This window comes from Nicotiana sylvestris, chromosome 12, assembly GCF_000393655.2.
Source record: "Nicotiana sylvestris chromosome 12, ASM39365v2, whole genome shotgun sequence".
Lineage (NCBI taxonomy): Eukaryota > Viridiplantae > Streptophyta > Magnoliopsida > Solanales > Solanaceae > Nicotiana > Nicotiana sylvestris.
In genome coordinates, this window is record NC_091068.1 from 5,699,313 (window position 1) to 5,726,353 (window position 27,041).

Consider the following 27,041-nt stretch of genomic DNA (forward strand, 5'->3'; position numbering starts at 1 on the left):
TAGAATCAAAAGGGTGTGCATTCCTATCAGATAAGTGACTATCTCTCAAACTACAAGGATCAGGATTAATACATGTTGGAGTGGAATTTGGAAATGACCTAGGGAAGCTAGAAGGACTTGACTCAAATTTAGTGGCAAAAGGAAATATATTTTCATGAAACTGGACATCCGTGGAAACATGTATCCTCTTAGTGGTCAAGTCTAGGACCTTGTACCCATTTGTCTCAAAGGGATATCCTATGAACACATAAGGTGTGGATCTTGGTTCAAGCTTATCCTTATTCAAGGTAGTGAGATAACACAAGCAACCAAAGCTCCTAAGATGTGAATAATATGGTTTACTGTCATATATAATCTCAAAAGGACATTTGTTTTTAAGAGTTGTGGAAGGAAATCTATTTATTAGATATGTGGAAGTGAGAATGCACTCTCCTAATACTTCATGGGTAATTTGGATTGGTATAGTAATGCACTGGCTGCCTCAAGTAGGTATTTTTGTTTTCTCTCCACCACACCTTGGTTTAGAAGTATGATATTGATTCATTATTAACGAATTCTAGGCCATTGTCAGACCTAATGATTTTGGCTGTGGTTTTGAACTGATTTTCTATCATAGAGATGACGGCTTTGAGTATTTGGAGAACATTACTTTTACAGCTCAACAAGTGAGTCCAGGTTGATCTACTAAAATCATCAACTAAGGTTCGGAAGTATTTATGATTGTCATGTCTGTTTATATAATAAGGACCTTATAGATCCAAGTGTATTAGTTCAAAGATCTTAGTGGAAATGCTAGTACTATGGGCAAATGGAAGTCTGGTTTGTCTAGCCATTGGGCCAATTGGGCAAAAAAAAGGCTGCCTAAGAGCAAAATTGACAGGTATTGTGGAAATTCCCCTTATTTACATGTCCTAGCCTATTGTGCCACAAATGATCAACAATATTTCCATGATACATAATAGAAGACATTGAAATGGAATTAACAGTATAAGAGTCTGTCTTATTGATTGAATGGAGCATATTTACAACATTACGTGGACATGATGATTTATCATCAAATGCAGATGAATGAAGATGATGACTCTCAACTCTACTTGCAGTATTAACAGATGTAAGAAGACATGAACTAAAGTGCTTGAAAATATCAAAGTTGAAAGAAGAAATGAAATTTGACTTGGATTCATGACTAAGGCACATTGAGCAGAGGAAGTATATGTCACTTCTTACCTTACCAATTTTTAGAGGCCTCTTCATTGAATGGGACTTCATTAGACAGAGATAGTTATTGAAGTTAACCATACAATTTAGATGCACAGTTAATGAATGAATTGAAATGAGATTAAACTTGAAACTGGGTACATATAATACTCTAAATAAAGTGAAGCTAGGACCAAGGAATGCATCTCCTATTTCTGTCACCTTGACTCTGTATCCATTAGGCAGGGTAACTAAAAATGGATAGGGTAGTGTTTTGATTTTGGTTAGAAAGGATTTTCTATAAGTCATGTGATTTGAGGCTCCACTATCTAGGATCCACAAGTCAGCAATAGATTTAGAATATCTACACATAGTTGTTTCTGCAATCTCTTTATAAGTAAAGCAAGCTAGAAAACCTGCAAAGTTTGCAACTCCAAAAGCAATGTTGTTTGGATTCTCCCCTGTACTTCAAGCTTGGAAGGTCTCTATCATGTTCAGCAATTGTCCATATTGTTACTTTGTTAGACCTGGCACACATTGGTTTGGATTCTTGTTCTCTGGTCCTTCAATACTTCTACCAAATGACTCTTCATAACCTATTTGAACATTTGCAACAGACCCTACATTTACGCCCTTAGTGAACTTGAAGTCTTGTGTAAATCCATGTATCCTATAACAAGTTTCTCTTGTGTGTCCTGGCTTCTTGCAATAATCACATAAAGGTCTTGATTTATTGTGTGTGTGATTTCCATTTCCTTTGAATGAGTTGTTCCCTATACCCCGTCTATGTGGAGCATTGTTGGTTCTGAATGTGTTTTGACCCGGCCCATTGGCATTGAGTGATGCAGATTCCATGGCCAATTGGTTACTCGTCCTGACTTCTCTTTGCTTCTCCTCTTGAATTAGAATGGAGAAGGCTTGTGCAATGATAGTTAATGGATTAATCATTAAGATGCTACCCCTCACAACTGTATAAACTTCATTAAGTCTCATTAGGAACTAATGAGTCTGCGATCCTGTTCAACTTTGTGCATGTTTGCCTTGGCTCCAAAAGTGCATTGAAAACTATATTATTCGTGGGCATTTAAAGTGTTTAGTTCCTTCCAAAGTATCTTTATTTTTGTATAGTACCCTATGATGTCCAAAGCACCTTGACTAAGGTCATTTATCTCCTTTTAAAGCTGATAGAGTTTTGCCCTGTTGGTTTGATCCTATCGATCCTCCAATTCCTGCCATAACTCCTTGGCATCATTGACGTATTGCTAACTATCTGCCAAGTCCTTTGAGAGTGAGTTAAGAATCCACGATGTCACCATGTCATCGCATCGAGCTCACTGGTCAAAATTCGCATTATCGGAGAACGACTTCTTACATTTTTCGGTGATGAATCCGACTTTTTTCTTTACAAAAAGTGCTCCGAGAACATCTCTCTTCTAGAATCTATAGCTCGTTCCATCGAAAACTACCGGTACTAGCATTGTTCTAACACTCTCAAACGGGTGCATGTAGAGTGGACTAGTTGTGTCCAAATTAGGGTTAGTTGTATCTGAAGTATCCTTATCTGCGGCCATGATTCAGCTCAAATTAGTGAGTAATACTAATCAATTGTGAAGAAAATGAGCGAAAATCAGTCGATTAACCGGAGAATCCGAAAAACCCTAAATTCTCGATTTCGCGATTTGGGACTGGGAACGAAAGAAAAACTCCTATTAACAACGAGATGAGGAAGACGCGATAGACGATCTCACAACTAGAGCGTAGACTCTGATACCATGTTGAACTCGTGTATTCTCATAGTGAAGATTTCTGCAGTTGACGGATCAGCAGGTGAGAGAGAGGAGAAGAGGAATATTCTAGAAGAGAGAAATGATTTTTGTATATTCCAAAATGTGTCAACGTACAGAGTATATACAACATATCTAACTACTAGGTGAAAGTACAAAATTGCCCCTAACTAACCTAACTAATATTTACAAAATATAAATACAAATACAGTGTAAGTCTCAATAGAATGCTTAATAACATTGACCACTGATAAGGAAGTCCAAGTATGAGCGGTAAGGTTATAAATATTATGTTTTATTTATATAAGTATCAGTGAGCAAGACTAAAAATTATGTTTAAGTTATAAATAAAAGTGTAAGTTTATGAAAATGAGAAATATAAATTTTATATAGCTAACTAAATAAGGAAAAATAGCCACATAAAAGTCCACAATCATTAGTCATTATATTAAAAAGAATGCTCAATCAATATATAACTACTAAACCATACTAATTTATCATGATTAAGTTTTGGTTCATAAAAAGCTATACCTATAGAATTTGCTATCGGTTGTTATGTAAAATAAAATTAGTTAAACTTAATAAAAATCAAAAATAAAATAAGGTATTCAAACAAATGCTCGATTTCGATTATGGTTCCACATTTCATTTGCATGCAATAAAATACCTTTAATTAAGGTGAGAACTGAAATATGTAATAGTTAACTATGATTTAGTGATAATATTGAATGTAAAGACATGTGTGATATACACATTTAGGTTAGTGTAAACACTAGTTGCAGATAAATTTTTTCAAAGTTAACTTCTATAATTTTGATTTTCAAATCTCAGGTTTTCTATTATGAAAGGAAATTTTCGTCTCTAAGTCCTTCATTTCAACCAAAATACTACCCATGGTTATTACCGGTTAATAGTGTGTTCTTATGTGTATAATTAGACGAAACCGTTTACATATTACTTTTCCGATTTCCATATTGCATTTGTGTTATATAAAGTCATTTCTATTGCTAATGAACCTTGTGTAGTCGATAATTTATAGTTTGTATAAAACAATTTGAAATAATACATACTAGTATTTACTCGTAAAATGGTACATTTGAATTTATACGTGGTTTCTAGATAAGTAAATTAATTCGATCCTGAAATAATGAAATAATTAAAGAAATGCGCAATACTTTGCCTTGAAATGAAGATAAAATCACGAAGAATAGTAACTCTGGGAGCGGATATTTGTTGCATCTTTACGAGTGTCATTCTTTCCGGTAACAAATGGGATAATTGCCTTCGGTTCTAACTATCCCCACCTTAGGTTCCATGTGTCACTCTCTTAAGCGGCCACGTAGCATAGCATATTTTACCGTATACAAATAGTCCCCCTGCTTTCCGGTGACCTAGCATTGTGTCACCGAGAAGTTGGTAGATACACTCTTTTTGGCGGGAACTACTATGATTCCTTCTGAAAAGTTTCTGACGGTTGATTAGACGCATGTCTCTCCGCATTTATTGCCCCAAACACGCTTTATCCCACGATTCAGTATAACTTTTGCCGGTTATCGAGGTAATCATGGCCACGAATTTTGTCGCCTAAACCATTACTTATTTGCATCAAACTTCTTCATTCATACACCATAACTCTCCAAACTCTCTAAAACTCTCTTTATTGTTCTTCAACCTTTCTTTAACTTTCTTCAAACGAAAAAAAATTTCTTTCATTCATAACATATAATGGCTTTTTATTCCAAAGAGCAACAACAAAGTTGAGGATGCAGCTCCTACAACAGTGGGCACCATCATCGTTAGAATTCTTGTTACAATAAAAGACTTCGAAGAGAAATTTCCTTCAGCTATCCCTCGCACGTGGGCCGTTGGCAGATACTCTTCTTCCATCCGTCCTTCTAGATTCTATTTTGAAGGAAGATTGCCGCTGTCAAGATTTGGACATTGATTCTCCTGATCTAACAGAGCAAGTAACCCTACCCAAGGAGGATTTTGCATACTTTTACATGTATCCATTTACTTTGGGGGTCTTTTCTTTGAGTGGGGAGCTTAACTCTGTAATTGCGGAGTTTTTCATCCGCTACCAAGTATGTTTTGCACAAGTGACGATTGCTTGTCTCCGGTGTTAGTGCCAAGAGACGGGAGTTGAGATATCCTTAGCTCATATGATGAATCTCTATTCCCCCAAAGTCTTCCACGGGGGAATGATAAACTTTAGCAAACATGGCCACCATGCTCTATTATCTAGCATGGATGACGACAACAACCGTGGATGGATGGAATGGTTCGTTGCAGTTTCCACCAATGATATCATTCCGGCAGCGGCTTATTCCTTTTCGTAATCATGGAGCCGCACTCGTAAGCTCCTTGTTTAATATTTCTTTTATTAGAAATTCCTTCATATTCATACTGATCCTCCTCATTTTGCCTGTTTCAGCAACTCGATGGGTTTCATCTAGGGTTGAAGTCTTTGTCCAATGGGTCCAGAAGATCTTCTACGTTACTACGTCTGAAACCCGCACATGGAAAGAACTAGCCCTCAAATACGGCTGGAAGGCCAAAAATCATGGTAACTTAGACATGTCTTTTCTTTGCTTTTTACGCGAGGAAATTGATTGATCATTTTTCCCTTTTTTCTGAAATCATGTCTACCTTCATGCTCGGTTGTCGTCCCCGAGGAGGACATTTTGGCTGATCCTGCTGAAGGGGTGAGGCTACTTCAGGAGGTGCTTACTCAAACAAGTTTCTCCGGGCCTGCTTCGTGTACAATTGTTTCTTCATAGAGTCCCCGGTCGGAGGACAAGAAACCAAAAAAAGACATTCCTTTGCGACCGGGGAAAAGAATAAGAGGGCGAAGACTACTGCCCCCGAGTCATTTTCGCAAGTCATGGTGACTAGCCCTCCTCCCGGGCTGGTCATATACACCATGATGATCGACGATGATGGAGAAAACAATGATGGGGAAGCTTCTCTAAATAGAAGGAAACGATCCTCATCAACTCAACAGAATGCTCAACCTATTAAGTTAGTTACACCAACCGAGGACAATATATCAGCACTTTAGGGGAAGTTTCAGATGGTATTAAAATGCCAACTCCCATTTTTGGGTCCCAATCACCGTATTTGATATTGCGGGGCTGAGTACCATGTCCCTACCACCTTCGATTGGCAAGCAACCAACAACTAGCACTGCGTTTGTCGCGGCTGCTTATCACCCTTCATCGCCATCAGCTTCATCTTCTTCTTCACCAACTCTTCCATCAGCAACAACTACATCATCTCCGCCGGCCGTATCTTTTCGGGAAGAGGATGTTCCTCTCCCAGTTCCCAGTTCATGAGAATTTGGGAAAAATTATGTTGCCCCCTCTAAATATCTGCAAAGGAGGAGGAACGTTACTCTCTTGGTCTCCACCGGATACAATTTGCTATCCCTGTCGGTGGAACTTGCTAATTATCTGAAACCTTTGGCTTCAGACAAAGATTGGGAAAAGATACAGGCTTTCTCAAGAGAGTGCTTGTTGAATAATGCCACGCACAATGCCACAATGGTATATGTTTTACTTACTTTGTTATTTCTTCTGTTTTAGCTTGAAAATATCCTGAGTTTGCCTTTCTTTATTTGTAGGCCAACTTTCTTGCTTTCGAGGGCCTCCAAAGGTTGATTCGGGAAAAAAAAGAACTTACCTCCACACGAGATTAGCTTTTGGCCGAGTGGGAGCAAACTATCACTCGCCTATCGGAATTGAAGCCAAAGTTGTTGAGGTCGATGTGTTGGAGACTCGTTTGCAGCAAAGCGAGCAAGAATTGGTAACCCTTAGCCAAGATATTGGCCTGCTGAGGGTTAGATTTGATGAATCCCGGGCCAAATGAGCTGAAGTACATAATGATGTTATTGCTACAACCGACCGCGAGGCTGCCTCTGCTGAAAGATTGACCAACTTGAAGGCGGCTTTAAACTCCAAAACTGAAGAATTTGTTGTTGCGGGGGTGAAACATGCCCAGCTGGAGTAGAAGTATAAGAAGACTATCGAGCATAATAGGCTCTTTAGCTCAAGTGTTCGTGACATTGATGTTAGCCTTAGATCTGTTAGATTCGCTTGGGAAAACGTTTCTGTGAAGATAACCCAACTCACAAAAGAACTTAAGCACCGAGCGGCTTCCCTCGTTGTTGAGAAAACTTACGTTATGTATAACATGAGGAGAAAACCCTTGGAAGAGGACAAAGATGGTATTATTGACTTTGATACTAAAATTGCTAAGGCATGTGAACTTGAGTTAGCTGCTAAAAGTGGTGTCCCGGCATAGTCTGCTGCTTCCAGTTCTTCTGGTTCCGGTTCTGAAACTTCGGGAACTAAAGAGGAAATGAAAAGCAAAGATATTGAAGGCCAAAATGTTGAGCCATCGGCGGATCTACCCACTTCCCCTGGTGAAGCGGACACTTCTCTTCCTCTAGGTACCGGAGATGCAACAATTTGGCTTTTCTTTTTCTCCAACTTTTGCATCCATGCCACTTTGGCATGTTATTATAAATAAAGATATCTTTTTGCTCAAGTATTATTTGAGTCTTTCTTTCGTTTGAACAATTATGCAAGCTTTGCATTCTTTGTTTCTTTTGCCTAAGTATTTTGCGCAAGTTTTACTATTTGTGTCTTATTATGTAAAGCCTTGGGAGTGTTTTTCCCCCAAAACATTTTGATTCTGGCATAAATTCTTCCGAAATCAACCCTTTAACGTGAGGGTTTTCATAAAATAGGGCCCTTTTATGTTTACGGTACTCTTGAAGAGGACGTCTTCTATTCATTACGACACTAGCATTGGAAGTACTTGTTTAACTTTTAAATGATAATATCAATTCATCGATCAGACAAGAATCAAGATGGAAAATAAAAGGACATTATTTATTCCATTCGTTTTCAAAAAGTACATAAGCATTCGTTAAGCTAAAAAGAAATTGCCATTTCTTGTGGCTAATTCGTCTAACTTGTTTTTACAAGGCTGGCCGCGCAGTTCTGATACTGATGACATAACTATGCTCCTAATTTTCGTTCTCCAGTTGACGTGGCAATAATTGTTGTTGCATTCTCATATCATTCACCCCCCCCCCCGATGTTCAAATGAAAAGAATGCGAATTAGAACACTAGGAATTTTGCACCTTCGAGGATCCCACTAATGAATTGCTAAACAATTTTCTACTCAGAAACAAACTTCATTTCCTCGTAGGAATTTATGCTATCGAGCAAAAGACTATCTAACAATCCTCTAGTGGTTTCCACTTGTGAACGATCAAATAACCTTTCCTTCATAGCAAACTCATTTTCCCGGTGGGAATTATGCTATCGAGCCAAAGATTATCTAACCGCCCCAGAGTAATTCTTTGTTTGTATGTCTTGCTATCAAAGGTCTTGTTGCTGCCATTGAAAATTTCTTCATAGTAACCTTTCCTTACTGCCTCATTAAAAACTTTTCAAAAAAAACCCAATTGGGACAAAAACTGGACGAAGGGAAAAAGAGTGCAGCATATACTTTCAGTACAGACGATGTTTGTCAGCAATAATATCCCTTGAGGTGTGCCACATTCCAGTTGCTTGGAAATGTTTTCTCCATTTTGATTCTCTAACTCGTATGAACCTTTCCTGGTGACAGCTGAAACCCGGTATGGGCCTTCCCAGGTTGGACCTAGCTTCCCTTGTTGAGTTCCCGGGTGTTCTGAGTTACTTTCCTTATAAACAAATCTCCCACTTTAAAATAACCAAGGTTGGATCTTCTATTGTAATATCTTTCCATTCTCTGCTTCTGTGCTACCATCCTTTTATGTGCCAAGTCCCTGCGTACACTGAGTAACTCCAAGTTGACCAACAATGCTTTGTTGTTCGTCTCTTCACTTGCCTGGAAATATCTTAAGGTAGGCTCCTCTATTCCACCGGAATTAAGGCTTCTACTTCGTACACAAAGGAAAAGAAGTTTCCCCCTTGTTGGTCATCGTTCTGTATTCCCATAAAACTCTAGATAGTTTCTCAGGCCATTTGCATTTAGCCGCTTCCAACCTTTTCTTGAGGTTTTGTATAATCACTTTGTTCGTTTACTCCGCTTGACCATTTGTGCTCGGATGATAGGGTGAAGATGTGATTATCTTTATTTTCAAATCTTCAAGGAACATTGTGATCTTTGCATGGATAAATTACGACCCATTATTTCATGATATCACTTTTGATATTACGAACCTGCAAATTATATTTTCCTACAAGAAATGCACCACTTCGCATTTGCTAATTTTCTGATAAGGACCTACTTCCACCCACTTATAAAAATAGTCAGTTAAAATCAAAAGAAACCTTACCTTACCAAGAGCCAACGGCAGCAGTCCGACGATGTCCATCCCCCACTTCATGAATGGCCACGGAGACAGAACTTAATGTAGTGGTTCTGCTGGTTGATGTACCAGTGGTATGTAGCGTTGGCACTTATCACATTTATGTAAGAAAGCTTTAGCATCTTGTTCCATACGGGGACAATAATAGCTTGCCTTACCGATAGGCTCCAACCCTATACCACTATAAAATGGTAAGAGTGGCCGATGCAGCTTTTACCCGAAAGGTCAGGATCGATATCCACAAGGAGCTAATATTGGTTGGGATTTGGGTTTCTATTCAATCTAGCTATGCGTGTTGTTCTTAATTTCACTTCTAACCATGTTATGTTTTATTTCTATTCTACTTACAATGCTACTGAATGCTGAAAATAATCTAAGTATAATATTTTTGTAGAGTTTTTCTCAATTAATAACAAGCATTAGGGAAGTGACTTACACCTAGGTCTGTATCTAATGGGGTCTAGAATTTGGGACAAGTTTGTTATAATTGGGATCATGATATGACCATTGCACATAATTACTCACTCTATACCTCTCGGTAGTTTGAGTAACTTTGCCCTAATTGACTTTCTCAAGCCCAATTGGGTGTTCAAACAATACAAGCAAAATTGGCTTAAGTCGGATATTACTATCTCGAGGTTTAACCCTTTAATTGGGCTATCACTCTATTGAATGCACCCCAATTTCTTGTTAGCCTAAATTTCCTAGATTTAGCCTCTCTTTCTCAAGAAGAGTCTAAGTCATAAAGGCACAAACCAGTGTTTGCAACCACCAATTCTACAATTAGAGCATGAATCAAGCTAAATATCACTAACCCATAAACAATTAAGCCCTAAAATTAAAGACCTATTAAATACTCATACTAGGGTTAGGTCACAACCCTAGATAATGGGTTTAGCTACTCATAATCAAGGTAGAAATCAAAGATGGATATGAAATATTAGCCATAAAAGTTGATTACAAGAATAAAATCTAAGATTAATAGCTAAAGATGTTCTAAAATTACTCTAAGTAGTAAAATACGGCTGTTCGCGAGCTCTTCAAAACAAAAGATAACCTAAAAATGTGAAAAAGAACTATCTATACACAGCTAAAATTACTGGACAAAAATACCCCTATGGAGGTTTCGCTGTCAGCTAAATAATGAACGCCTCAACGTAAGGACTTCCGCGGCTGTGCAAAACAAGCGGGGACCGCAGTTCTTCACTTTTGTGCTTGTTTTTTAACTTGATCTCATGGACACCATAAAAGATACCGCCTCAATGTTGGAATCACCCGCGGCCGCGCAATTTGGACGCGGACCGCGATCCTCAGTTAGGCTCATTTTGGCAGGATCTCTGAACCTTGATCGCGGATCTCAGCGGAATTTGCATTGCGGTAGCATCAGGTATTCTGCGGCCGCACTTGTTCATCATGCCTAGCGGTCTCTGTTGCACTTAAAACACCCCCTCTGAACCTCAATTCCGCGGACTGTGTAATTGAGGCCGTTTCAGCGGTGAATCTTCCGCGGCCTCCCTTTTCCTTAGCGATCCGTGCTTTTAACTCAGCTTGAACTTGTGCAATTTTAACTCTTTCATGAGTTGATTATGTCTTTCTTGCTTCATTTTGACCAAACCCTATAGATAAGCACAATAAGTTAATTTTCGGGAATATTTTTACACATTTTTTATCCAAAGCCTAAGCAAATGAGAGCATAAGATAGGCTAAAATCCATAGTTATCACTTACAAGTTTTAGCACTAAAGAATCTTCGCCCGAATGGTTTCCGCATATTCCTTCATGGACTTCTCGCATAACGTAATTAGTTTCGGATGCTCCAAAACACCGGGTCGGCGGGCCTTGGAAAGATTTTCTGTACAATTGGCCTCCTTTGAAGCTATACCATGCTGCTTTGATGTGCAGCGCCCAGGAAGCCTTAGAATCTTTGGGCAATTTCCCATGATCGAGATAATAAATGATCTCATTCCTCCAGTCCCAGACCAAATTAGTCTTATTTATCTCGTAATAGCTATCTGCATCCAGGACCGAGTGTATTAGTTATACTACCGTCCCAAAATCTGATCCCTTCATTTTCGTTGATGAATCGAGGTTAGCCAGTGCATCTGTTTCTACATTTTCTTCCCTCAGGATATGAGTAATCGACCACTCCCGAAAACGAACCAGCAGAACCTAGACCTTTACTACGTATTGTTTCATACGCTCCTATTTAGTTTCGAAGATCTTGTAGACCTTATTTACCACCAGTTGGGAGTCGCATTTGATTTATATGACCTCAAAATCTAGTCCTCGTTCCAGTTCGAGTCCTGCAATCAAAGCCTCATACTCTGCTTCATTATTAGTTAAATGGATCGTTTTGTTGACTTGACTTAAGGTTTATCCTGAAGGCGTGGTTAATACTATGCCAATCCCGGAAATTTACATTGGAGACTCCGTCCGTAAATAAGGTCCAGATTCCTGATGTCGAGTCTAACACCATTATTGCCTCTTTGGTTGCTAGAGGCAGCAATCCCGAACTAAAATCGGCCCCAAACAGCCAAGACTTGTGACTTAATCGCAGTCTTTGGTTTGTATTCTATGTTGAATTCACTCATTTCGATGGCCCATTTGGTCAACCTACCCGAGAGTTTAGGTTTGTAAAGGATGTTCCGTAGGGGAAATATGGTCACAACAGCTATCGATAGAAATTGGAAGTAGGGCCTCAGCTTCCGAGTAGCGACTACAAGAGCTAAGGCCAGCTTCTCCGAATGCGGGTAGTGATTTTCTGCTCCTATTAAAATTTTACTAACATAATAAATGGTATATTACGTACCTTCTCCCTCACAGACTAAAACTAAACTTACCACTACTTTCGAGACTGCAAGGTAGACCAACAACATTTCACCTTCCTTTGGTTTTGAAAGTAATTGAGGGCTTGACAAGTACCTTTTCAAATATTTCAGAATTTGCTAGCATTCCGGGGTCCATTCGAAGTTGTTTTTCTTTTATTTCAGCATCAAGAAATGGTTGCATTTCTCTAATGGTGGGGAAATGAACCTGATCAAAGCACCCAATCTCCCAGTGACCCTTTGGACTTCTTTCACGTTTGACAGTTGGTCCAGGATGTCTTCGATGTCCTTGATCTTATTGAGGTTTACCTCAATCCCCCTTTTTGATACCAAAAATCCTAGGAACTTGCCGGAGCTGACCCCGAATGCCTACTTCTCGGGGTTATGTTTCTTGCATATACTTAAGGTGACCACCCGCATTCAAAGACTTAACGAACATATTGTCTATATAAACTTCCATAGTTTTCCCTATTTTTTTTTCAAACATCTTGTTTACGAGCCGCTGATAAGTAGCTCTGCATTCTTCAACCTGAAGGCCATCATATTATAGCAATATGTGCTAAAATCCATTATGAACGAAGTCTTTTCCTGATCCTTCGGGTTCTTCTTAATTTGGTTGTACCAGTAATTAGCATCGAGGAAACTCATTAACTCATGTCTGGTCGTCACATTAATCATTTGGTTGATGTTTGGAAGTGGGAACGAGTCTTTCTGGCACGCCTTATTTAAGTACTTATAATCTACACACATGAGAAATTTAACGTTTTTCATAGGAACTACTACTACATTAGCTAGACAGTCTGGATACTTTACCTCTCGGATTGAACCGATACCAAGTAAGTGAGTTACCTCTTCTTTGAGAATTTATTCTCGGCCTCCACAATAGGGCGTGCCTTTTGTCTTACCGGAGGGATGTTAAGATCCAAACTTAGCTAGTGTACGGCCATCTCCGTTGGGATACCTGTCATGTTCGCATACGACCACGCAAAACAATCGGCACTATATTTAAGAAATTTAATAAAGACAAACCTGAGCTCGGGGTGCAGTCCTGTCCCCTAAATGGAATTTCCTTTCTAAGAACTTTTAAAAAAATGCAACTTGCTCCATATCTTCCACTGTGGATTTTGTTGCATCCGTCTCTTCTGGTACCTGGAAATACCTCGGCCCTTAATAAGATTTCTGAAGCTTCTTCCCCCTGGCAAACTTCATTTTATTCGAAAGCGGGCGCCGGTTTCTGTAGTTTCTATGCCGCGTGTTCCTTCCCTTTGCTATTAGAGACCAAAATCGCATTCATCTCACTTGTCACTGGTTGGTCACCTCTTATCTATTTAATTCATTTGGGCAATGGGAATTTCAGCAACTGATGATACGTCTTCGGTAAAGCTCTCATCTCATGCAACCATGGTCTTCCCCAAATAATATTATATCCCATATCACCATCCAACACTTTAAAAAGAGTCGTCTTCATCACTCCTTCGACGTTTGTGGGTAATAAAATCTCTCATTGGGTTGTCACGCTTGCGAGGTTGAATTCGGCGAGGAGTTTTATGGCCGGAATGATGCTTCCGGTGAGTTTGGCTTTCTCTGATACCCTCCGTTGTATGATATTGGCCGAACTTCCTGGATCTACTAGTACACGGTTTGATTTTAAAGTCTAGTACATTTAAAGAAATTACATATGCAAGCGGTAGCAACAATCCACCTGCGTCCTCCTCCATGAAAGCGATGTCGTCTTCAGCAACTTTTCGGAGTCTCTTATTATGGGTTATTGATACCTTTATCTTTTTTTATGCCGAGAAGGTGACCCCATTGATCTCATTCCCCCTGAAGATCATGTTGATCATCTGGAATGAGGGATCTTCTTCTGCTTTCGAGGGTTCCGCGTTATCCCGGTTATGACCGTAGTTGTTCTTGGCCCAGTCACTTAAGAATTCTCTGAGATGACCATTCATCAATAGTGTTGTCACTTCTTCTCACAGATGTCGGCAGTCCCCAACGCAGTGGCCATTCGTCCCGTGTACTTGCACCACAAGTTAGGATCCTACTAGCTGGGATCAAACCTCATCAGCTTCAGGAACTGTGCTTTTTTATGTTTCTTATAGCCGATACCAAATCCACTATACTGACATTGAAATTGTATTCTGACAGCTTGGGGCAAGAAGGATCGCGCATGCCTGACATTTCTTTGTCCTGCGTTGTTTCGATCGCGATCAGTTCTTCTGTCGGTAACGAACATGTCTGCCAACCGAAAACCTCTTACGCGTCCGACGGCCCATTCGTAGGGCAAAAACTAGCCCCTCAAAGACCGTCTGCTTGTGTCAAAATCATCTTTTGATGTTTCTTTATTCTTATCCCGACCTTTTTTCAATGACGGGAAGCCAACCTAATCATCTCCGATCCATATATTTGACACGTACTGGTTGTGGACATCCGCCCAAGTCGTCTCTTGGAACTCAAGCAAGCTCTCCTTCAATTTTTAGAAAGCGTCTGAACTTCTCGAATGGAGACCCTTGGTGAATGCTTCGACCCTTGGTGAATGTTTTAGCCGTCCATTCATCCGGAACAGCCGGGAATAATATCCTCTCCTTTTAGAATGGAGTGACGAACTCCCACAACAATTCGGATTCTTCTTGTGCAATTCTGAATATGTTATCCTTTCGAGGCTGCACCTTTTTGGCCCCGACATGAGCCTTAATAAAAGAGTTTGCGAGCATCTCAAAGGAATCTACGGAATTCTCGGGTAATAGCGAATACCATATCAACGCTCCCCTCATGAGAGTCTCTTCTAATTTCTTCAGTAAAACGGATTCAATCTAGTGGGGATATAAATCATTCTCCTTCAACGCCATTGTATGGCGATAATATGCTCTTGAGGGCCTGAAGTCCATCATACTTCGGCACGTTGGGCATTTTACACCGCTTCGGAATTTGTTCTAGTGTTGCGCATGGTCTGTATGGCAATTGAGTATACTCTTTTGAATCTGGTCCTTTCAGCAGCGATGGTGCGCCTGAGATTTGGTCCATGCGGGTGTTCACTTCCCATGAATCGTAAGAGTTCGTTCTTGAAGGGATCGTTTTTGTTGTTAGGTCCGTTTCCGCTCCCCCCGGCCTCATAGGATCCATCCTCGCCCCTCGGGGTATTGTTGTCGACCTTTTACATTGTTTGATTTGCGGGAGCGCTGGAAGGAACTGGACCTCATCTATTCGCGTTATTGGAAGCCCCCGATAATGCATGCTTCAACTCCATCATAACCTTATCCCGTCGTGTGAGGTTCCCTAGAATGATCGCCTATTGCTCTTGTAGGACCCTTACCGCATCAACAACATGCCCATCTTTAGCATCATCAGGATTCGCCTCCCGAACATGTCGTGGGTACTGACTTTGGTGGACCAGCGTGGCATTGTTCCCCTAATTGTGGGGATAACTAATTGAATCCTCACGATAAGGTTGGTCTCCTTGAGCATCAAGATTGTGTGTGTTGTTAACACTCATTGTCTGTCATTTCTTGTGATTTTTTGCTAAGACAAATAATTAAAACATGTTAGTAAAAGAGGCAAGGATCAACTTAATTCCATGATTGTCTAGGCCCCACGGAGGGTGCAATTTACCTGTAAAATGATACAATTGAATTTATACGTGGTTTCTAGACAAGTCAACTAATTCGATCATGAAATAATAAAATAATTAAAGAAATGTTCAATAATTAGCCTTAAAATGAAAATAAAATCACGAAGAAAAGTAACTCTGGACGGAGTTTCAGGGCACAACAATGATGAAATCAAGAAACAAGAAGATAAAATTGTATAGAGTTTTTAATCGACTATAGCATAAGTTTGACAGAGAAGTCGTGTCATTTACAATGACAACAGAGCTCACTATTTATTGTTGCGCCTAGGGAACAAGGTCCTAGGATCGTGCCCTTCTTTAATGTTAATTATGAGGGTCATTGATGAAGGTGTAACTGTGAGCATAAATGATAAATTCTCTGTAACGGGCAGTGCACTAAATGTTATGGAATATTCTCCATTAAATGCTACCGGGCGGAGGGTATTTGTTGCATTTTTACGAGTGTCATTCTTTGACAAACGGGATAATTGCCTTCGGTTCTAACTATCCCCCGCCTTAAGTTCCACATGTCACTCTCTTAAGCGGCCACATAACATAGCATATTTTACCGTATACAACTATTTTAAAACATATCAGATCCTTTACTTATTTGGCTTATACAAAGAAAAATCTTAATTAATTTTAAATTCCAAAATATTAGGAAACCTAACTAAATAATAAAAGATTAAATAACTAAAATTTTAGTTGAATACAAATTCATAAATAAAAAGTTAACTAAATGACTATTATGTTCGATGTGAACTCTAACTTTAAATGGTGAAAAAGCCGAATAATATTTTGCTAAGAAGTTTCATGCTTTTAATATAGTAAAGATAGATATTAATAGACAGATATATCACTTGTCATGGATGCTCACTTCTTGGAATTCAAATGTTAATCAAATGCTTTATCATGAGCTTTTATAGTTTTAAAATAATTAGTGACATTGTTTATATATAAGTCTCATTTTTCCGATCTAAATTTCTCATATTATTTCTAAATCTAGACTTGAAACTAAAATGACGATTATGTTAAAAAAAAAATACTTGGGATATGTTTATACGATATCTTTTTCTTGTAACTCTATAGATGCATGTTGTCAATTATCAACGTGTTTAATTTAGAATAAGAAAAATGCATAAAGAAATCCCTGGAGTTGTCTGATATTTTTAGTTACACACTTATTCTCTTTTGAAGTCCTATGACCCTTCTCCCTCCCCCCCCCCCACACCCCCCCTCCCAAACTATGTTAAAGTGAAATTATTTACCCCTTAAACGATAATGTGGCAGGAAGTGTATTTCACTCTTTTTGAGAGAGTGAGAAACAAAAGAATACTCTCATTGTTTCAATTTAAATAACACATTTTTCTTATTAGTTCGTTCTAAAAACAATGACACATTTTTATATTGGAAATAATTTAACATTAAACTTTTTATCTTATCCACTTTACTCGTAATGATAAGCTTTTATAGCAACACAAATGTCATAACTCCACAAATATTTTGCCCTTTAAGCTTTAGGATCACATATTTTAAAAGTCTTTTTTTTCTTATACTTTGTACCAAGGCAAAGTACATTATATTTTCATTTTTTTTAAATCTCTCTCTCATCATCTCTTCTTTTTTTTTTTTTTTTTTTGCTAAAAGGAGGATTTCATTGATAATCAGGAACGAAGATAAATAAGCTGATTAAGATAGTTAGTTAGGGATACAATAAGGTAGTTGCATGAAGGTAAGAAAAGGGTGTTTGGGGGATGGGGGTGGGGGTGGTTCTTCAAAATACAGGATGGGGTGGGAGTGTGTTTCTATGTTGGACTTTCCAAATTGATAGATCAAAATAATTCCATTACTTTCTCTCATTGTGCTGTTAAATTGATGGATGTTGGGCTCCTTGTTCATTGACTTGGACAAAGGCATAGATCTCTTGACTTGTAACTGCCACTGTATTGACAAACAATTCATGTGCTCACCAAAGAAGGACAATTCCTCATGCTTGACCCTAGGTTGCGGATTGGATTAAATCTGTGTAGTTGAATTCCATGAGCAGGTTAGTGTGATCACCCATTTTGGTTTCTCTGAGGCACAGGATGGAGGGGTTGTTCAATGTGAGCAAAAACCTGAGATTTCGGCGGAATTCTTGATTATGAGCTCCCCGACAATACCATAACATTATCTTCATTAGTCATTCATATTGTGGGAAGCTCTCTTCCGGAGTCAATAATAGTTCCAAGTGCATTAGCAAGTGAGGAGGATCGTATAGGGCTGCTGGTAGTAAGTTGTCTTGTAGGGTTGGGATCATGAGCATGACATATCTCTCTTACACTGAGGAGGGGTTTAGGTGTATGTTCGATGAGGTTTTCTTGAGGTTTAGGGGGATGAAGATTAGGTACTTTTTTCTATATTTCCTAACATGGAGATCGTCAGAAAATTGTTCAAAATCGTGGATTCCATGAAGGTCTCCGGTAGGTCGTTGCCTTCTTCTGCTTGGTTTTCCTGTTGTGGTGAACGAGGTAGAGAGTTGATATTGTGGTTGATGATCGCATGTTGCTGCAATGGCTTCATTTGTGTTGATACTTGGGGTTGGTGGGGTATCATTGGTTGGTGAGGAGGAGTAGACCATGGAAAAAAGCTGTTGTGGGGGTGTAGTCTAGTGAGTGGGGTGGTGGGGTACCCGAGCTTGCCATTGTTAGAATTGGGTGATGAATTCCTGCATTTGCCAAAGAGTGATATCATGTTGATGGATTAGGTCTGGGACTTGATTTTGATGCGTTTGGTTTGGTACTCCTTCTTAAATTGTGGATGCCATCTCTTCTGAAGTCTCTAGTAGTAGTGTGACAAAATTTTGTAGTTGTTGTAGGTCTATTGGAGAGTGGTGGTGGGAGGGTGGCATTTGCTATGGTGGGAGAGGTGATGGTTGGTTTATTAGTGGACAGATTGGAGGGAATGGAGTCCATTGATGTACATGGGAGCTTGGTGGTGGAGGATTATGTGGGGTGGGGGAATGTGGTGATAGTGGTTTATGTGGACATTGTTTATTTGTCTCATGTGCCTTTGTTGATGGCGGTGACTCTTGTGGGTTTGTGTTCGATACATTGGAGGAGTTTGGTGAGATATTGGCCGGCACTTTGGAGATTTGAGTTGAAGTGGATTTAATAATTGATAGGGTGGTATTTGAAGGAATAGTTGGGGATGTAGTGGATGTAATTTCATCAATAGATTGAGGGGGAGAACCATTGTTATTGGTTGATGATCTAGTGTAAGATTCATGCAATGAATTACCGTGTGTTTGTGGTATTGTAGGTTCTGTGAAAGGAGTGTTGAGTAGTGGTTCTTTAGGTAATAGTGATGATGGAGCAGTAGATTGTGGCAGGTGAGGTGGAGTGTGGGAAGTAAGATTGATGTTTTGGGGTAAGGGGGGTATGGTAGAGTTTATAATTGTTTGCATAGGCATTTTTGATTCATTGATCTTATTTGTGCTTAGTAAGTATCGGTCAAGCAAATGCATATGTGAGGTCGAGCTTAGGTTGGAGGATTCATGATGATTTTCCACTTTTTGTTGTTTCTTGTTGTTATTTTGTTTTAGAGGTATGCTCTTGGATAAAGTTTTACGAATAAGAGGGAGAAGGGGGTAACTTAGGGTAATGATTTGTTTCTCCTAGGTTATTAGGGGCGTGGGTATTGAAAAATGATTGTAAGAGGTTGGTAATTTAGAGTAGTTTTGGTTAGGGTTGCCAGATTGTGGTATAGGTGGTATTGGGTGGGGTTGGGTGGATTTGGCTTTTGTATTGACAGTATTGGGTGGGTCAAGCGTAGGGTTTTGTTTTGATAGGTCAATTTGGTCTTGTAGGTTGGGGATATTGGCTTGTTTTTAGTGTCATGAGTCTTGTTTGGGTTTATTGTGTCTTTGGGGGTGGTATTGGGAGGGTTTTGGTGGTTTTGGTTCTTGATCATGATTTGGTGTAATTGGTGATCTTTTATTTTGTTTTTGCCTTTGTTTTTTGCCATGTGAGACTGTTTTCCATTATGTTTATTGTTCATCTTCATTAGTGGTTACATTTGGATTATTATGTGGTTGATTCGAGGTTGAAGGGGTTGTAGAGGTCGGACAGTAATGAAGGTTGTGTCCTAGACAGCCACAGTTTATACATATAATAGAAGAATCCTCATAGTGTATTAATTGAGTGTGAGTCCCTAATAAAATTTCGGATGGAAGGGTTTTGCCTAGTGGTGATAAGATGCAAAGTGTGGCATATCGGCCTTTTGATGTATGCTCTGTGCATGTATCTACTTTTATGAGTGTGCCAATGTAATTTGCTATTTTTTTTGAGGATTTGTACGTCATAGTATTCAGTGGGTAGTTCCTGAAGACGGATCCATACATTAGTATAATTGTGTGTGATAGAGCTGGGTTGAATTTGGGTTCCCATTGGCATATGGAGAGGTATTTAGACCCTACGAACAAAGGTCCATTATGATATATTTTGTTATAGTTATTTATTTTTTGAAATTTGACGAGGTAGAAATCATAACTAGGGGTGTACACAGGAAACCGACAAACCGCACCAACCCGATAATCTGAGTCAAACCGAGAAAAAACACCTGACTATGGTTTGGTTTGATTTGGTTAGGTATTGGAAAACAAATCCGACCATAATTGGTTTGGTTTGGTTTTAACTAAAGAAAGTCAAACCGAAACCAAACTAACTCGACATTACATATATAAAAATTTTAGATATATTTAATATATAAATATACTTATTGTGATGTAATTTATAAATATTTCTTAAAAAATTTCATAATTTTATCTTTTAAGGTATTATTTCAAGGTTGGACTTAGACCTTTTGAATGCTCCAATAAGATTTATAGCCATTAATATTAGTAAATTAAATGTAAACATTGCACGGGGCGCCCTATTTGGTCGCCCCCATTTAACCTATACCCATTTTTTTAAAACTTTTAACTAGTACCCACTTTTTAAATAACTTCAACCCCCTTTCGTCTCCTCCTTCATTTTCTTCTTCTTCTTCTTCTTCTTCTTCTTCTTCTTCTTCTTCTTCTTCTTCTTCTTCTTCTTCTTCTTCATCATCTTCTTCTTCTTCTTCTTTCTTCTGTTGCTATTTTCTAAAAGGTACAATAGGTTGACTTTGCTTACAAAATCTCATGCTTAAATGATTTCCATATGACATTGTGTGATTGCTACCGTTTGTGAAGGCGAGATATTGCACCAGAAGCTTGTTTTCTATCTAGCTTTTACTCCTGGATGATGAACTTCAGGTTTGTATATTATGTCATCGTTATATTGAAAAGAAAAGGAACTGAGAACTAGGCCATAACAATTGCAGTAAAAGAATCCAGGTAAAAATTATGTGAAAAGAGTGTCATTTGGGGTAGTAAACATACAATAAACTAAATAACTTCAGCTCTATAGCTGAAATTTTCCAACAAAGACAAAAACTTCAGCTCTAGAGCTGAAGTTTCCCGGTTACAAAAGAAAAACTTCTGCTCTACAGCTGAAGTTTTTATTTTATAACCGGTGAACTTCAGGACCGACTACTAAAATGCTGAAGTTTTGCGTGATTGTCTTTGCTACTTCAGCCTCGTATGTTGAAGTTATACGAAAAAGCGGGTACGCTTGCAATTTTTTTTTGCAAAGCGGGCACAAGTTAAAACCTGACACAAAAAGCGGGTATAGATGCAAAAGCCCCAAATTAAATAATGCTAATAAAAGCCCAAACCAAAATCAAATAAATACTAATGCTAACAAAAGACATTCAATTCAATATTACGAATGAGAATTTATTGAATATTTAAATTTTGTTTTGCAATAATTAGATAAAAATGCATAACCTATTTTTATTTTTCTTTAGCTAGCGTTTAGTCATGTAATTAATACTCCTTTCTTAGTCTATTTATTTTAGCATGACTTAGTTCTTTTAGATTATGTTTATTTTTATTATGGCTTTTTAATTAGCAATATTTATATTACATAATTTTATTGTCTTTATTATTGAATATTTTGGGATAATGCCATGACACATCTCATATTTTGTATTATTTTCTTGGAAAATACTTTATATAGTTGTATCTTACTAGGATTAAAGAAATATTTTGAGCATACATTATATGTTTTGTTCTACGAAGATTTTACCGGGAAAAAAAACCCCGAAAAATCCGAATAACCCGAAAACCCAAAAAAAAAACCGAGATTGAAAAACCCGAGTTTTATTGGTTTGGTTTGGTCTTTAGATTTAATAACCCGAAACAAGTGGTTTGGTTTGGTAATTGTAAAATCCGAACCAACCCGGCCTATGTACACCCCTAATCATAACCTAGGTCTATTAATTGAAGTGCTTCATCAACTTGCCCGTGTGAGTTTAGTTTGGTCTTAAGATTTGTATAGGACATTTTTTACCTAGTAGTTTAATAATAATGGTTTGTTGCCAAGGGCGGTATAGCCTTAGTTTGTCATTTGTGGATATGGGTATGAAAAAGGGATGTTTGGTTGGGTTGGAGTTTTCTTCTTCTAGGGATAATTTCTTCAAGAATTCTGCTTCTAGGGTAGGGTTGATTGGTGGAGGAAGAGGGGAGAGAGTGTCATGTAAACTTACCTTGTTTGTGTTGGTTGTTGAGGTGTTGGTTTCCTCATCTATGTTCATAGCTTCCTTAGGTTTATTGATGTTGCGATTTAGTTGATCCTTCTCGTGATCTGAAAGCTCGTTTTCAGATGTTTCCTTCATGGATTGATTCAACCACAGTTCTATCAGTTCCCTTTTTCTTTCATAGATACTTGTGGGGGGGGGGGGCTTTTTTTCTCATCATCTCTCTTGTCCCTCAAAACCAAACCAAAACACACATTCCTTAATCTTTTGCGTTTTCAGTTTCTTTTGCTCCATAATTGAGTTCTTCTTTCTTTAAATTATGTTTCAATCCTCTGTTACTCTTTACTCTCATAAATGAATATCTTTTTCACCGTCCATGAAACTAACGTTTTTTGAGTTTATAATCCATCCCACAACCTGAAGAGATCAAAATATTACTCCATATAACATAGCCTTTGACTCCATGAATTGCTAGCTAGTTCACACTTCAGAACTAGCAATAATTGGTTTTTATGTATAATAATTGATCAAAGATTTACGTGAACTTTTAAAATACACAGGTTTAACATGCGACGACCAAAGGTATTAAAAAAATGGCATAAACTTAAAATCAGATGAAGAAATATTGCCTTAACAAACTTACGATCTCTCGAAATCCTTGCCATAACATCTAAATGATGAGGCTATAGTATAGTTTGTGTTGGTACACTTTATTAAGCCCAGGGTTCATCAGAAGTCTACTATAATTTATTTAGAAATTTAAATGCTAGATGATCTATAGGTCACAGGTTCGAGCAGTGAAACCAGCCACTAACACTTGTATTAGGGTAGACTGCCTATGTCACACCCCTGAGATGCGGCCCTTCCCCGAACCTTGCGTAAACGAGAAATGCTTTAAATATCGGACTGTGTTTTTTTAGAAGTTGAAATTGCTAATCTATAGTACTCGAGAATTTAACATCTAATTAGTTTTAAAAGAAAATTTGTGAATACTAGAATAGAACATGTCCAAAAGAAGTGAAATGTAAGATGAGGGTTCATCCAATTGGCTTCAAGTGATCTTGAACTAACATGGAATTGAGAATTAATTAATATTGTGTTGCTGTCACGCAACCAAATTACACAGTACTATATTAACTTGTCCCCTTCTTCTTCCTTTTGATGAACAAACAATATAATCGAGCATATTGCCTTACCAATTATCAAAGGCAATATACCTCTTTCATTCTCTAATTTGCTAAATTTCCTTTATAATGTTTGTTGCATCTTCCACTTGGTAAAGTATTTTATGGGGTATTTGAATCCTTTTAGGTATGCATCATTGGTGTATGGGGTATGGGAGGAGTCGGCAAAACGACTTTGGTGAAAAATCTAAACAACCAGCTCCTAAAATTTGCTGCGTCGAGCTCCAAACTGTCTTTTGGTGTTGTGATATGGGTTACAGTGCCCAAACCGCCAACGGACATAAGAAAGGTTCAAGCACAAATTGCCAACAGATTAAAACTACAGACGGATAGCGAGGAAAGTGTAGAAAGCATTGGTAGTAGAATTCATCAGAGGCTCAAGGAAGAAAAGAGTTTCCTTCTTATACTCGATGATGTTTGGGAAGCAATAAATTTGGATCAAGTAGGTGTGCCCCACCCTGAATATCCTGCAAGAAGCAAGGTAATTATAACATCTCGTTTTTTGGGTGTTTGTAGGCAAATGAGAACAGACAGGGAAATAAAAGTGTACATATTGGATGAGGATGAATCTTGGCAGTTGTTCGTTCAAATTTCAGGAAATATCGCCAATGTGGAGCGTATTCAACCATTTGCAAAGAAAATTGCAAAGCAGTGCGATGGATTACCTTTAGCAATCACTGTTATTGCAGCATCTATGAGAGGGCAGGAAATTGTCGAGCTATGGAAAGATGCTTTGGTATCACTTAGAATGTCCAAACCTCACAACAAAGATGTAAAAGATAAGGTTTACGAGGTCATCAAGTCGAGTTTTGATTCTTTAGAACCTCAGGGTATTGAATTGTCCTCAGAGCAAAGAAGTACGTATGTGAGCGAAAGAGGAAGTGACATTCAAAATTGTTTCTTGTATTGTTCTTTATATCCAGTGGTTATTTCAACAAATGATCTCATACATTGTTGGTGGGCAGAGGGGCTCCTTGGTGAACATGACACGTACGAAGAAGCTTTCAACCGAGGAATCGCAGTGATTGAGAGTTTAAAAGATGCCTGCTTGCTAGAAACCCATGGGGGGTTGGATTCGGTTAAGATGCATGTCGTGGTTCGTAATGTCGCTATTTGGATAGCGAATTCCTTTGGGGATGAACCCGATTCTCTTATTCAGGCTGGAATTGGGTTGACTCATATTAAAACTATGTCAGTTTCTGTCAAGAGAATATCTTTCGTAAGCAACAAAATTGAACGTCTACCTGATTGCTTCAAGAAATGCCCAAAAACAACAACTTTACTTCTGCAAGATAATAGTCCTCTTCAGATAATACCGCATGAACTTTTTCAGGCATTTCCAGCCCTAAGAGTTGTGAATCTGAGTGGAACTGGTATTAGAGCACTGCCTTCTTCCATCAATAGTTTATCTCAATTAAATGCTCTAATACTGCAAAATTGCGACTGGCTGACAGAGTTACCACCTATTGGTGATCTTTACAATTTGCAATTGCTCGATTGTGATAATACAAGGTTACATCGTCTGCCACAGGGATTGGACAAGTTGACAAATCTGAGGCTATTAAATATGCCTGCAACATATTTGAAGAGCATCGGCCAAGGAATTCTTCTCAAATTATCTAGCATTGAAATGTTAAATATGTTGGAGACAACATACTTTCAGCAGCCCAGATGGTACCTAACCCCACATCCTTATCCGGGCACTTTGAGCAATGTAAGAAAGGAAGGGGGCACTCTTCTTGGATCATCTACTTTTGATGAGCTATCATCTCTACCCAATCTGACTTCTCTTTTTGTTAAATTAGATAGCTCATCAAATTTGAATATAGACCACACCTGGATGTCTAGATTGGAAAGATTTCGCGTAGAAATTGGATTAGGTCCAATGGAAGCAAAATTCAACAAGTCAACAAGGATGATTGGCGTGTCACAGTGTCAAATTTTTAGTAAGGGAGAGCTCTCAGGCATGTTGCAGTTTGCTTCAGATTTATACTTGATTAAATGCATGGGTCTCAGAAAGTTGATTGCATACAACAGTTTTGATGGACTAAAATCATTACACATTGTCAACTGTTCTTGTGATTTTAAACCGGTGGGACAAGGAAATGAACATTTTGACCCTCTGCCGAATCTTAAACAAGGAAATGAACATTTTGACCCTCTACCGAATCTGGAATATCTCCGCCTCAGCTCCTTAATTAATTTAAAGAGTGTTTCTGATTTTGGTCATTTTCTAGGTATAAGATTTTCTAAATTACGCCAACTAGAGATGGTCGTTTGTCCAAGTTTAACATGTCTTTTTAACGTTGGTGGAACTTTTTCTGTACCGAAGCAACTGGAAGATATTGGAATTTCCAATTGTCAGATGACACTTGTCAACTTTCGGAAGTTACTGTTGGAAGATTGTCCAATCTTAGGAACACTGGGCGAGCGAGAGAGTACGTGGGAGCTCCTGGAGGAACTTAGCTTGATAAAATGCAATCAAATAAGGAAATTGCCTCTCCCTATTCAAACCTCCAAGAACATCAAAGTAATAAGAGGAGCATCAGAATGGTGGAGCCAATTGGAGTGGGATGACGATAGCTCCAAGTCAAAGTTAGAGCATTGCTTCCTACCACTTTAATACTGACAGAAGACCCAAAGTTGTGGTTACTTCCACTGCACTTCAGGTGATGCGCCAATAACTTTTGAAAAATGACTAATTTTTTTGAAAATAAATAAACTCCTGGTAATGTTTATATTGTTTGGTTAGAGAGTGGAAAATATTTTTTTGAAACACATACTCAAAATAAGCATCTCGAACCAAATTCAGCTTCGCTTAAGAAGTTGTTTATCTTTCGAATGTTGTCAAGTGTGTTGAGCATGATTCGTTATTGCCTCCTTTAGGAGTGGACTAAGAAGGCAGAGGAAGGAATTTCCTGCACCAGAGACACAGAGTTTCAAGCTAAAGTTAATCAGTGGAGTTTGCTGTGATATATTTCCAGTCAGATGTCCTAACCAGACATGTTTTGGTTTCTTTCCTAGTTCTGCTAATTCTGTGACATTGTATAAATAATCATGTTTCGGTTTTTGTGGTTTATGGTGCTGTTTTGAACAATGATAATTATGTCTTGTTCTTTAGTATCATTTTCATTCAGTTTGTTGTTACTCTTTTTTGATTGCTAGCATCCTTAGATTGATTGTGGTAAGCTTATTTACCTTGATTATTTGTTGTGTAGCCCCAACGGCTATAGGATTGACATCTCTCTTGCTAACAGTTGCATTGACTAAAATTAATTTCTTCGATGATGCCAAAAGAGGAAAGATTAAAATGTACACGAAAGTGATGAAAAAAAAAATTAGTACTCCCTCCGTTTCAATTTATGTGAACCTGGTTGACTGGTCACAAAGTTTAAGAAAAAAATAAAAACTTTTGGTATTTGTGGTCCTAAACAAGTCAGAATATTTGTTTGGCTATAATTCTTTTGAAACTTGTGG

General features: G+C 38.4%; 1 protein-coding gene across 1 annotated transcript in view; it reads left to right on the forward strand.

The window, feature by feature from the left end:
* LOC104238540 (disease resistance protein At4g27190-like) overlaps window positions 1-25,807 on the forward strand; it is a 37,019-nt gene extending 11,212 nt beyond the window's left edge. The window contains exons 2-3 of the mRNA XM_070163240.1: window positions 23,692-25,656; window positions 25,802-25,807. Of these exons, the coding sequence (XP_070019341.1) occupies window positions 23,692-25,656; window positions 25,802-25,807 (1,971 nt within the window). The remainder of the gene's footprint in view (window positions 1-23,691; window positions 25,657-25,801) is intronic.
* The last annotated feature ends 1,234 nt before the right edge of the window (window positions 25,808-27,041 follow it).